Here is a 13,904-nt window from a genome sequence, read left to right as displayed (position 1 = left end):
TATTCAGTTGCAACTTTACTGTCTCCCTTTGATCTCTGGGTTATGACTGACTTTGAGATTCAGCACCATGCTCTCTGTTCAAATTCAACCGACATATGTAAAGGTCAGGTCGTGCTTTATTTTTGTCTCTGTATCTTTCTATAATTTCACGACTCTTTTCTCTTAAGCTTCTGAAAAGATGCTCAAAGCCTGGAAGGAGATGGAAGAGAAGGCTTCTCAATGTGCACAGGTAGGGAATATGAAAGAAGCTTCATTATCTCAGTGAAGGAGATTGTGAAAGGCCTTTAATGTCATATGTGCCACTGCTCTGTCCCTTCAGTGTGTTTCATATCCTGCCTGCTGTGGGAAAGATAATATCATTGCAGGTGCATTTAAAAAGAAACAGTCAGCAGTCCCGAAGTTGTTTGAATCTAGTGATTTGAACAAAACCCACACAAATGTCCCTGTCTCAGTTGTCTATATAGGCAGGTAGGCTACAGAGGCATGTTATTTATTGCCAAAAAGACGTGGTGTTGAAGAGTCTTCAGGGCTGGATTTATTGTACACAGAATCTTCCATCACTAAAGGTGAAAATAATACCAATTGGTACTTTCAAAATTGTAGTACTTCATTAAGGAATATGGATCCAAATTTCTGATATTCTGCAAGAAAGCGTGCAAATTAGTTGATAAGAAGAGTCATCCTAAAGAAATTTAGAGCAGAACTAGAGCCATTTCTTGCTCTGAGTAGTCTTAATAGTTACTAACAGATGCTTTCATTTGTCATTTATGGGCTTGTTTCTCAAGAGCATTAGATCTGCAAGAAAGGCTAGTTGAAATGTATGTACTGATTAGAATTCTGATCTCTGACTTCTGGGAATGAGCATTTTAGTTTTACCTCCACTGAAAATGATCATGAGACAGAGGCTTTTGAGAGAGAATAATTCTGCTGACAGTTCTGTCCAGAGCTTTATAGGGAAGGAATAACCTTTTATCCGTTAAAAAATAGGGACAGAGTTATGATGATTGTTGTCAAAAGCTGTTTTTTTCTTTTCTACTGGATGTGCTGAATAGAGCTTGAGGGAGAGGAGCTTTCAGAGGGAATGCAAGGAAAAATCAGCACATTTGTAATGTATTTCTCAGAGTAGAGGTCTCAAAAAGTACTCTTTTTTGTGGTCTGTGATAGCTGCAGGAGTGCTGAGAACATTACATGTTCTGATGAGCAGGACTGTCACATGGTTTGCTCAGCTGATTTCTTGCACTACAGAGCACAGTGATGAATACATAAAAATCCCAGATGCCATTAGAAACATAAACAATAAATTGCATTGTCTGGTTTTTTTCCCATGAAGAAATAGACTGGTAGTTCGGGTCTTGGGGTACCTATCTTCATCTATATCAAATTTTCTTGCTTGCTCATATGATGGAGATAGGGGAATTGGGATTCCCACCTGAATTCATCACCATTTAGCTCTTTAAATTTGGAGATCTGGGGGATTTGGTCAGTCCCTGTTAAGAAGCAAAGAAAGATAAAAGGAGGCTGCTTCTAGCAGAATAATTCCAAGCTGTCTCTGGCTGTTTCCAGAAAAACAGGAGCTTGAAAAAATATTTACTGTGCACACCATCAGGACAATGTTCTATCTTCAAGCTTTTCATTCCACATGTATAATCATATCATGTCTATTTATCAGAAGTGGAAAATGTTTTACTGGATAGTACACAGTGGTGTCTCAGTGTGTCTAGTGAGTAGCCTAACTCTGTGAATTCAAAAGAAGCTAGTGTACTGTGTGGTAAGTCATGGCGCTTCAGATAAAGACATTTTTGATAACAGTGTTTTCTTCACATTTTTCCTCACAATCGGATTCTTATTTGATTATGTGATTTTTCACTGCTGCTTCTTGCTTTGTTCTTTACCTGCAAGACCCTGCATCCCTTTCTGATCAAGGGGTCACATCCCAGTTTTGTAACCTCATACAAAGTAATTCTGCAGCTTCAGCAAAGGATATGTTCCGAAAAGTGTTCCAAATTCAGGTCCTTCAGTGCTAGATCAGAAAGGAATATCTGAAATCTCTTCAAATACTTTCTCAGGAAGACAGATCACTGCCCACAGTCCATGGCACTAAGGCCCGTTTTAGTGACCAGTGCTTTCTCAACCATGCTGGCAATCTCCAGAGCATGTCTGATGCCACATACCTACTCCTCGTGCTCATAAATGTTGGCTGCCTCACCTACCTCACTGGGAGTGCTTGGCATAAGATTGGTGTCTTTGATATTGCTTTGAGGAAGATGTGAAATACCAAAGAAATGTCAGACCAAAGTGCATGCAGGAGGGTAAGATGTGAGAGCATCCTCTGTCCATACTGCAGCAGAAAAAAAAGTCTTCACTGCTGGAACATTCATAGAGCTCGAGTGTTTGTGTGTGTGCACACGTGCAGCATGCATCTCAAAGATATTATATTATTGAGAAACTGATTTTTCTCATCCAGTCTGGTTGTCAGATTTGAATATAGGTGGTACCATGCACTGAGAAGGTAACAGCAGTAACCTCAATTACTGTACCAGCAGTCCCATCAAAGACCTTTGCATTTTTTCTTCTAAACTCTGCTTGGAGTCAGCCCATTATCCAAACAAGTATTCTGGGTGTCTTTATTTACTTCATTGCTCTCCTCCTTCAGTTTTATTTCTGCTTGTTTTTCACTTTTAGGCAGAAGATATCGGTTATCTGGATGAGCAGATCATGGCTCTGCATACAGAGATTGTAGAGCTGCAGAAGAGTCCATATGCAAGGCGCCAAGGAGAGATCATGGAGAGCTTGTAAGTCCTTTGCTGATGCTCTTTCTTGCACATAAATGGATTTAATGTATTTCAGTATCAGGAGTAAATATCTGGTGGTGATTCTGTCAGCACTTTCGAAACACATGCTTCACTCTTTGCAAACTGTGAGTACAGAGCACTTTGCAATTGGTTTTAAGATAATTTTGCTGGTAAAAGGGAAGGTCCCACCACTTGCAGCTCTACATTTGTTCTTTCTGTTTTAAGCACTTTCACTACTGTAAACCCAAGGCTGCATCAGCTATTTAGAATCATAGAATTGTTTTGCTTGGAAAAGACCTTTAAGATCATAGAGTCTAACCATTAACCTCACACTGCCAAACTCGCCACTAAACCATGTCCCTGAGCACCCCATATACACAGCTTTTAAATAGCTCTGAGGATGGGAACTCCACCACATCCGTGGGCAGCCTGTGACAGTGTTTAACAGCCCTTTCAGTGAAGAAGGTTTTCCTAATATCCAGTCTGAACCTCCCCTGGTGCAACTTGAGGCTGTTTCCTCTTCCTCCGTGACTTGTAGCTTAGAAGAGATTGACCCTCACCTTGCTACAACCTCCTATCAGGTGGTTATAGAGAGTGGGAAGGTCTCCTCTCGACCTCCTTTTCTCCAGGCTGAACACCCCCAGGTCCCTCAGACACTCTTCATCAGACTTGTGCTCCAGACCCTTCTTCTCTGTTGCCATTCTTTGGACATGCTCCATTTGCAAGGTGCTGGAAGTGTGCCCTAAGCTGTTGATTCTTCTGGTCTAAAGCTACTCCTCTCAACAGGGAGTGAGGCAGAGAACAGATTGAGTCTCCTGAACAGTTTTTCTGGCTGTTGCAAAGCATGCTGGAGAGTACTAGCTTAAGTGATACACACAGCCACAAGACACAAAGAGGTCCTGGGTGATGGCTCTGATTTGCCTGATAGTGCAATATTCTCTTTTTTCCCAGAGCAGTAATGAGCACCTCCCTGCTGTTATTGGCTGATGCAGGAGTTTTGAGATAAGTGACTGCCCAGCACACGAGAACATGAACAGCCTAAACTGCTAACTTATTTCTGGCAGACTTTTGATTAGAGCAGTGGAAGTTTTAGTGTTTAGCTGCTTTTGAAGTATTTGAGAGAAATAACATTTGTTTAATGGGAAAGAGAAAAATACTGTCCTCTTATTTCTGCTGCAGCTGTCTCTTTACATTTGCAGAATGTTGTTAAAATTCAGGGGGAAAAATGCAGAACAGGAACAAGAATTTGTCAGGTGGTTGTGAAGAAGTACCCATAGGTACAAAAATGAAGTTTCATCGTTAAGGATACCACAGAAAGTCACACAGCTGAGCCGTGTTAAAATTTGAAACTGAAAGATTACCTCCAGTTGGGACAGTTATCTGAGAAGAAGAAAATGTATGACCAGAGAAAAAGAGAGACAGCTTTTAGGGAAGAGTTGGTTTCCATCACAGAAACACCATCCCTGTGTTACAGATGGCATACTTTCATACTAGCTGTAGAAGAAGGTGGCAGCTCTAATGCAGAGATTCAGCAAGGCATAACTGAATTGCAGTGGTTTTACTCGAGTCACCTGGTTGTTGATACGTGTAATAATAATTTTCTTCTTTTTAAAGGGAACAGAGGGCCATAGACCTGTACAAGCAATTAAAAACAAGACCTCCAGGTATGGAAGGAGATAGTTCAAAGACTTGTTTCACGCTTTTACCCCATGACTAATTTGTCTGAACTCAAACGCAGAAAATGCTATTTAGGAAAAGGCAAATGATTGTATCAAATTTAACCAGACACCAGTGTGTACCTTAAGATACCTTCTTTTTGTTGAGCCTTTACCTCTCCCAAATTCTGTAGTCCTATTCTTCAGACGTGGATTTATCTTTTGGGAGCATTTTGCCTGATCAGATGCCTGCCTTCTGGCATTCTCTGCCTTTATTTCCTGCTTCCAGTAGCATTGCTCCAGTACTATTACTCCCTTCCCAGACATAGGGAGAGATGCTCTTCCTCTGTCATTGCTGTACCCCAAGGGCAGTCTCTTTGTGATTATACTGGATGGAACCCCATCTTTGGAGAATATTACGTTCTGAACCTAGTAACTGACGAGCAGAAAGATTTAGTGGAGCATTTGGCAACTACCTGCAGTCTGGAGTGAAGCCAGTATCTAGACGAATGGCTGGAATTGTATATCTTACTGCAAAAAGAACAGACATTAGGCAAAAGCTGTGTCTAATGAGAGATTCTGACAGATTTTGAGATGTTTCATTGTATTTCAGTTTGTTTTCACTCTTAAGTCAAATTTTGTCTTGTCTCTGAGCACTTGTGTCCAGAGGGCCTCCCTGCTGAAGAGTGTTTTACTAATGTATTGATTGCTGGCCCTTCCAGACAATGCCTATAGTGACAGCACAGACATGGTGAAGATCATTGTGCAGACAGTACAGAGCCAAGACCGAGTTCTCAAGGAGCTGTTCGGCCATCTCAGGTACTTTATGTAGGAACAAAAATGCAAACAAATGCAACTTATATTTGTAGCTTTGTAGCAGGAAAGGAGAGGAAAAAACATGGAAATCAGAGACCAAAAGCTTGATCCAGAGGTATATATTTCTCACAGCAGTATACCTCCTATTCATTTGTGTCTTTTTAAAGTACATTGTCCTCCATATACTTTTTAAAAACATGTAGCTAACGTGTATAGCTAATAGGGAACGGGAGGAGAAGGTAATGATTTGTACTGTTAGCATCCAATTCACTTTCAAATAAGACAAATTCTGATCGTGTTTAGGTTGGGATTAAAATCTTAAGGAAAAAAAGAAGTAGTGTAACAGCTAAGAAGGTACCACAGTGATTTGTTCATTAATTCTTCAAGTAGCTCAGAAAAAAGGTCATTACACAGATCTCAGTAGTCAGCAAAGCATAACTTAATTTTCATTTCATGTATGGTTTATGCTTACTAGATCCTATAAAGAAAGAGACTAACACGGACCAGAGAAGATGAATAAAATACCATGGTTGAGTTACTGTGATGGCCTTTGTCATCAGGATTAATTTTTGCATTTCAAATAAGAGCTTATATTTTGAGTATTAATAATAGTGTTCTCTGCCTGCTTTTTTGAGTCTTAACTGAACTTGGACAAGTCCAAGGGTCTTTGAATGTTTTGTACCTGTGGCCATCACTGTGCTCTGCTGAGTGTTCCCACAGAATTCTTTTTGAATCCCTTATGGGTTTTGGTTTTGCTTATGGCTTATGGCTTTGCTAGAACATATTACTACACAAGCTGCAAAGTCATTTTGTGTTTGTTTTTTATTACAGCAAGCTGTTGGGCTGTAAGCAGAAGATCATTGACTTGCTTCCAAAGATTGAAGTTGCACTGAATAACATCAAGGAAGCTGACAACTTAGTGATGCAAATGCAAGGCAAAAGACAAAGGGAGATATGGCATTTGCTGAAAATTGCTTGTGTAAGTAGCTTTTGGACTATTTGTTTCCAGTGCAGGAGCCAGAGGCCATCAAATGACGCTTTGAAGACACCAAAAAGAGGTGGCTTCCACACAGTGGTAGATCTTCCTGTGGAGAAGGAAAGTTTGAAATACTAAAAGTTGACACAGATTTAGAAAAGAGGTAGAGAAGTTGATGGAGAAAAAAGCCAGGTAGAGGAGTCCTTGATCCCAGTGAGTCATCAAGCTGCATATGGTTGGTGGATGGAGTTTCGTGGACATCCCTGAAAATCTAGTGTTGGCTGCTTCTGGGAGGCATATACTGGGACAGGTGAACTTCAGCCTGATGTGTTAAAACTATAATGACTTTAGTGCTGCAAAAGTGAAATAGGTGCTTTCCTGGTTAGTTTAAGGTGTTCTCATAGAATCATAGAATGATGGGGGTTGGAAGGGACTTTTAGATATCATCCAGTCCAACCCCTCTGCTAAAGCAGGTTCACCTGAATCAGGTCACACAGTAACTCATCCAGGCAGGTTTTGAAAAACCTCTAGAGAAGGAGACTCCACACCCTTCCCTGGGCAGCCTGTGCCAGGGCTCCGTCACCCTCACAGTAAACCATTTTTTCCTTATGTTTAAATGGAACTTTTTGTGTTCCAGCTTCTTTCCATTACCCCTTGTCCTGTCACTGGATGCAACAAAAAAAAGTGATGCCCCAACTTCCTGATATCCACGATTTAGATATTTGTAAATATTAATGAGATCCTCCCTCAGTCTCCTCCAGACTAAACAGCCCCAGTTCCCGCAGCCTTTCCTCATAAGGAAGATCTTGCAGTCCCTTGATTGTCTTGGTAGCTCTGTGCTGGACTCTCTCCAGAAGTTCCCTGTATCAGTTACAGTGACTATACAGCTGAGGCTAGCTCCAGATTTTCACCTACTGACATTCAAGGTCAGCATAGGAAACATACCTGTCTTTCCTCTGTCCAGGAGAGTTGCTGCTGCATGAATGTCATGGTTTTGCCCAGCTGGGAAAAAGGAAAAAGAATCACGACTCCTCCCCCTCCTGGGGGGATCAGAGAGAAGGGAAAAGAGCTTGCTTAGGTTGAAATAAGAACAGCTTAATAGAAAAAGTTTAAAACAAGTTAAGAGGAAACAGGTATAACAGTAAATGAGAGAATTATACCAAGAGGACCGGTGCATGATGCAGTTGCTCACCATCCAGGACCCAACCTGACCAACCACTCTGGGCCAACAGCCAAAAAAAGCAACCACAACCCTGGAAGAGAGCTCCTTTCGGCTAGCTCTCCAGCCGTATACTGGGCATGAGTCAGTATGTCAAATACCTGCTGGCCAGCTTTTGTCAGCATCCTAGGCTGTACCACTTCCTGGTTCCTCACAGGAGGTAACTCTGTCCTAGCCCAAACCAGGACAGTGACTCACGTTTTAGGACATGGCACTGCCTCCTAATTCTTCAGCATAGAAGTCACTCATGTGGGATGTCTTACATGCAGAGAGGTTTGGTACCAGCTATGTGCAGAACTTGTGGAGGGCCACAGGCAGGGCCTAGATTGTGTGTATGTGATGTTACAAGCAGTGCTTACGTTTAATTACATCCTGCTTACAAAATAATGAAACTTGACTAAATTCTTCCTTTGTCCATCACAGCAAATGAATTTTTGTTTTCTAGACTCAGAGCTCTTCTCGATCACTGGTAAGCTCCAGCCTGGAAGGGACAGCCTCAACCCCAGCAGCCACATGGCTCCCACAGAGCTCCTCAGGGAATGTACCTCACCCTCTGTCATCTATGGCAAGTCTCGAAGATCGGTAAGAGCTGTTGGGAAGAGAGGCTGCTGCAGAGAAGTCAATGTAGCCATTTTCAATGCACTTGAAGTCCTCAATGCTGAGGAGGCCTGAGGGGCATGTCTTCACTGCATCCCTTGGGGTGGTTTTTGGGTGTGCTGGCCAAAGAGAATTTAGCATTACTAGACTGTCTCTGAAGGTTGCAGTGTTCAACTCCTGACTGGAACTTTAGTAACTTACCTGTGGCCATACCACAGGAAAATGCAGCAAAGAGATTTTGAGCCAAAATGCAGTTTCTTTTCATGCCCAAGTTCTAGTGCAAGTCACAGATAAGTCAGCCATATTTAGTGCTGCTTACAGCTTCAGTGACTTTTAAAAGGAGACTTAATTCAAATAGAAGTCTGAAGTTGAGGTCAGTACTAAGCAATCTGTCTGGTTCAGTATCTTGGGGTTTTCTTCTATCCTGAAAAAAAAAAAAGTTTGCTCATGTTACTAATGTGCTAAAAAATCAGGAATTAGGTTGAACTCTTTGTTCAGAAACCTCCGCTTTCTGGTCTCGAGCAAGTTCTACATACCACTCTCAGCTAAAGCACTGTGCTGTTCATTCTAGTATGTCCTAGGTGAGTAAGAGTGTTGTCAGGAGATGAGAGGCTTTTGTCTTTTCTTCATTAGCGATTTCACTACAAGTCAGCATAATGGAAGGGAAGGTTCTGCTCAGAGACTGCTGAGCCCTCACTCCACAACAGTACTGGGATAATGATGGCTAAGGAAGGAGTTGTAAACTTTTCCATCATACAATTTGGCCATCTCTTTCTTTTGGGGTGATTGGGGAAAAACCTAGGTTGTGAAGGTACACATCTTCTAAGCAGACTTTTGCAGGAAGTCAGTTGATATTTCTGTAACCATGAGCAACCTTTTTCACATCCTCTTTTCTGTCTGCTTCTGCAGGGCAATTTTTGTCTCTGGGTAACATAGGGTAATCACCTTTTAATAGATGTTTTCCTGAGCCCACGTGCCTTTGGATCACTTCAGAGCTTCTCTTCAAACCATGGCTTCGCTGTGCGAGGCATTGTACAAAGAGTCAAGAGATGTAAACTGTAGGGGAGAATGCCATGGTTTCAGGCACCTCATACTCAGCTCAGTTCCTAGGTTATGTTAGAGCTCTGTGATTCTTCTTTAGGGAAGGAATGCAAATCCACACTTTGAGGGTGGGGATCTGCAGGATGCCACCTCAAGGTATATTTTTGTGTCCTACAGGTAGCTTCTACGTTTGCAGAAAACTCCTGTAAATCGGGTTTTTTAGTTGTTTAGGTTTTGTTTGTTTTGGGGGTTTTGTCCCCGGTGCAGAGGTTTTTGACATTTGTGTTACTTTTGTGCTTTAAATCTGTCATTTTATACCTTCGCTTCCCTTGCAGGGAAAATTTTGTCCATGTGATAGAAGAGAATCTGAATTATCTCGAGCTCTTTAGCAGCATTTTGCAGGAGGTGAGACAGGAGCAGAACAACAGCATGATGGTAAGTCTGTTGATATACGTCTAAGGACCTGATTTTTAAGAGCCATGTCAGGGTCCTCTGAGGGCATGAACTCCTGAAATAGGGTCATTTGCAATGATGGCAATTGCTGTGGCTGGTACATGATGTCTGTCATTCTGTCTGTCATGCCCACTGGACTCAGCTAACATGCCAGGCCCTGTGGCAGGCGGCACTTGGTGCTAGCAACAACCCAGTGGTCTATGTGGTGGAGTGGGCAGTGCTGCAGGACTTTCCTGATCATTTGCCAAAGCTCTCCTTCTGGTAGCAGTGGGGCTTTAGAGGGTCCTAAGAAGGCTCTTTGCACAAATTGGTATCTGAAATGGCAAGAAATGACAAAAGGAAACAACAATCTCTCTGGTTGTTTGACACAATCCAAAATGCTGTTCCTGAACTACTAATTGAGGTAAGTTACTAGTCAAAAGAGTCCAGTTAACAGAAGAATGAGGAGCACTACAGAATACTGTTTTTTTAAAAGAGGCTTTCAACTGATTTCAGAGGCTGTATTGTAAAAGCACTTGTATAAATATAATGAGAAAAGAACCATTAGACATGTAGATTCACCTCTTTGTAATAGAGAAGAGTCAATACAGCTTCTGTTAGGATGAGATTGTCTCACAGACTTATTGGAGTCTTGTAAGCAAAGATCCACTGATAACCACTTGAATTTTCCTTTCTAAAGGTCTCCTTAGGGATAACTTCTATTCTCATGGGAAAAGAAAGGTGAACCTTTTTACCAGTTTTAACTGCTGATATAACAAGGAACAGCAGGTTGGGGAAATGTAGGTGACTGGTGAAATGGAGCTCTTATAATTAATAAACATTTTAATATGCTAATATTTATGAATATTAACAAAACTGGAGTTTACTTCAGTTACTAAGTTGTTTGGGATTGTGAAATGAAAACTTAATAGCAGAAGTTGCAGACGACACTGTAATAGCAAAGAGATTGAGTAACATGAATGGGGAAATCAAATTAAGACAAAGTAACTATCATAAAGTCATAGAATGGTAGGAGATGGAAGGGACCTTTAGATATTATCCAGTCCAACCCCCTGCTAAGGCAGGTCAGCCTAGGTCAGGTCACACAGGAATGTGTCCAGGTAGGTTTTAAAAACCTCCAGAGAAGGAGACTCTACACCCTCCCTGGGCAGCCTGTGCCAGTGTTCCATCACCCTCACAGTAATAGTTTCTTCTTGTGTTGAAATGGAACTTTTTGTATTCCAGCTTCTTTCCATTACCCCTTGTCCTGTCACTGGATACAACAGAAAAAAATAGATGTCCCAACCTCCTGACATCCACTATTTAGATATTTGTAAATATTAATGAGATCTCCCTTCAGTCTCCTCTTCTCCAGACTAAACAGCCCCAGTTCCTGCAGCCTTTCCTCATATGAAAGATGTTCCAGTCCCCTGATCATCTTGGTAGCCCTGTGCTGGACTCTCTCTAGAAGTTCCCTCTCCCTCTTAAGCTGAGGAGCCCAGAACTGGACACAGGATTCCAGATGAGGCCTCACCAGGGCAGAGTAGAGGGGGAGCGGAAACTCTCTTGACCTGCTGGCCACACTCTTCTTGATGCATCCCAGGATGCCATTGGCCTTCTTGGCCATGAGGGCACATTGCTGGCTCATGTTTAGTTTATTATCAACTAGGACTACCAAGCCTCTCCAGCAGGTCAATCCCCAGCCTGTACTGGTGCATGGGGTTGTTCCTTCCCAGATGCAGGACTCTGCACTTGTCCTTGTTGAACCTCATGAGGTTCCTCTCTGCCCAACTCTCAAGCTGGTCGAGATCCCGCTGAATGGCAGCACAGCCTCTGGGGAATCAGCCAGTCCTCCCAGTTTGGTGTCATCAGCCAACTTGCTGAGGGTACACTCTGTCCCCTCATCCAGGTCGTTGATGAAGATGTTGAACAAGACTGGCCCCAGAACCGACCCCTGTGGAACTCCACTGGCCACAGGCCTCCAACTCAATTCCATGACACTGATCACCACTCCCTGGGTTCTGACATTCAGTCAGTTCTCAATCCACCTCACCATCCACTCATCCAAGCCACACTGCCTGAGCTTTCTGAAGAGGATGTCATGGGAGACAGTGTCAAAGGCCTTGCTGAAGTCAAGGTGGATGACATCTGCTGCTCTCCCCTCATCTAGCCAGCCAGTTACGCACTCATAGAAGGCTATCAGGTTGGTCAAACAGGATTTCCCCTTGGTGAAGCCATGTTGACTCCCCTTGAAAACCACCTTTTCCTTCATATGTTTATTAACAACATTCAGGATGAGTTGTTCCATCACCTTTCCAGGGACAGAGGTGAGGCTGACCAGCCTGTAGTCTCCTGGGTCATCCTTCCTGCCCTTTCTGAAGACTGGAGTGACATTGGCCTTTCTCCAGTCCTCAGGCACCTCGCCTGTCCTCCATGGTTGTTCAAAAATGATAGAGAGAGACTTAGCAACCACATCAGCCAGCTCCCTCAGCACTCTAGGATGCATCCCATCAGGACCCATTGACTTACGACCAGTTAAGGTTGCCCACCAAGTCTTGAACCTCTTCCTTATCCACCCAGGGCAAGTCCTCTGCTGTCCAGGCCATCCTACAATCCTTGCTGGACTGGGCTTCCCAAGGACCAGCCTTGACTGTAAAGACCGAAGCAAAGAAGGCATTGAGTAATTCGGCCTTCTCTGCATCCTCTGTCACCAGGGCACCCTCTGTGTTCAGCAGTGGGCCCACATTCTACCTAATCTTGCTGATGATGTATCTGAAAATACCCTTCTTGTTTTCCTTTATTTTCTTGGCCAGGTTTAATTCTAAAAGACTTTAGTTTTCCTGGTTGCACCCCTGCATGCTCTGGAAAGTTCCTATACTCTTCCCAAGAAATCAGGCCTTTTTCCACCTCTCACAGATGTCAGCTTTTTCCCTGGTAGATCTTTGTTCATCCGTGAACGCCTCCTGCCTCCTTTTCCTGCATTTCTACAGGTGGGGACACACCAATCTTGGGCTGGGAGAAAGTGGAGCTTGACAATCAGCCAGCTCTCTTGGGCACTTAGACCATTTAGAATACTATCCCATGCGATCCCTCTCCAAGCAGGTCTTTGAAGCAAGCAAGAAGCCATATGCCTGTTTTCTGACCTATTCATCATCTATGTCGCTGTTGTGTCCCATGTCTTATTCTAAGGTGCAGCATGTTTGGGCCCAGAAAGATTATTCATTGTTGTGGAACCACAGTCTGCATACCAGCACCTGCTTTGTTTAGTTTCTTTCCCCTTTTCCTTGCATCAGGGGACAGATAGGGAACAGGAAAGCAGCAGAAAATAGGATTAGTTCTCTCCAGTTCCTTTAGGGGGAAAAACAGAAGGAAAAAAAGCATAACTGTAAGAACTTTTTATCTGTTGTTGCATATATTTGACTTGGACCTTTTCTTTTCTTTATGTTCTTGCACTATATCAGTATGTCCACCACTGCACTAGGAACCCTGGTGGGAGGTTTTGTGCTGGCATACAGTATAATTTCCAAAGTGAAAGTACAGTCAATAAGGTGTCTGAGCACTGCACTTGGGTATGAGAGATTTTTGTCAGGGGCAAAGTGAGTAATGAAATTGTGAGATTGATTTTCAGCCATGAGATCAATATGATTGAGAAGCAAGGGATGGTAGATCCTGAGTGTCTTTTGGTTACCACTTTGGAAATACCCATTCAGTAGCCAAAGTTTCCTGCACTCCAGTTCTTTTCTTGCTTTTTCTTTCAGGGTTTTGACTGGAGCTGGCTGAAATAACTGAAGAAGATGAAGTGATGCTGCCTGCAAAGTGTCTGCGTGCTCAGAGGGGGCTTGGCAGCCTTTGATGTTATGAGCTGGAGGGGACTGGACAATCAATGACCTTGAATTTTGTAAACCTTAGCAGAGCTGATTGTTAAGGTGGTTGTGAGCAGCAGATGCACCACTGCCACTGCCAAGCAGCATTTTACAAGCCTCTTCCTAGTTGGGCTTTTTCAACTAAGCAAGTCACCTGCTTCTTGGGGATGCACCGCCCACTGCCTACGGCTGAGGTGGGCAGGCGTGGGGGCGGTTGGCTGGCCAGCCGGGCTCAGGGCCGAGAGCCTCAGCACCACATCCCCGTAGAGAAGGGGAGGAGGGTGAAGGGTGGCGGCAGCCTCAGGGCCGGGGCTCTGCTGTCTCCTCGCCGCCTGTCGCGCCCGCTCGTGTGTTAATATGAATGTATAGGTGATCTGTACTTTAAACAGAACGTCAATAAAGGCAGTGCAGAGGCTGTCGGCGCTTCTCGCGGCGGGCCCGCCCTCTTACGCCGTCGCTGTGCAACGGGGAGTGGGGCTCGTGCGCGGTGACGCTGGCGGTAGGTGCGGCGCC

The 13,904-nt window shown here is 43.5% G+C and overlaps 1 protein-coding gene across 2 annotated transcripts in view; it reads left to right on the top strand.

Annotated features, from left to right (window-relative positions):
• CHUK (component of inhibitor of nuclear factor kappa B kinase complex) overlaps positions 1 to 13,840 on the top strand; it is a 34,507-nt gene extending 20,667 nt beyond the window's left edge. For both annotated transcript variants that reach the window (XM_062001824.1, XM_062001825.1), the window contains 8 exons: positions 168 to 229; positions 2,683 to 2,792; positions 4,407 to 4,456; positions 5,170 to 5,266; positions 6,095 to 6,242; positions 7,904 to 8,040; positions 9,432 to 9,531; positions 13,287 to 13,840. In XM_062001824.1, coding sequence (XP_061857808.1) covers positions 168 to 229; positions 2,683 to 2,792; positions 4,407 to 4,456; positions 5,170 to 5,266; positions 6,095 to 6,242; positions 7,904 to 8,040; positions 9,432 to 9,531; positions 13,287 to 13,313 — 731 coding nt within the window. In that variant the 3' untranslated portion in view covers positions 13,314 to 13,840. The remainder of the gene's footprint in view (positions 1 to 167; positions 230 to 2,682; positions 2,793 to 4,406; positions 4,457 to 5,169; positions 5,267 to 6,094; positions 6,243 to 7,903; positions 8,041 to 9,431; positions 9,532 to 13,286) is intronic.
• Positions 13,841 to 13,904: the final 64 nt, after the last annotated feature.

Source organism: Colius striatus, chromosome 8 (genome assembly GCF_028858725.1).
Source record: "Colius striatus isolate bColStr4 chromosome 8, bColStr4.1.hap1, whole genome shotgun sequence".
Classification (NCBI taxonomy): Eukaryota; Metazoa; Chordata; class Aves; order Coliiformes; family Coliidae; genus Colius; species Colius striatus.
Note: the sequence above shows the minus strand (reverse complement) of the source record. Positions and strands in the feature narration are given on the sequence as shown.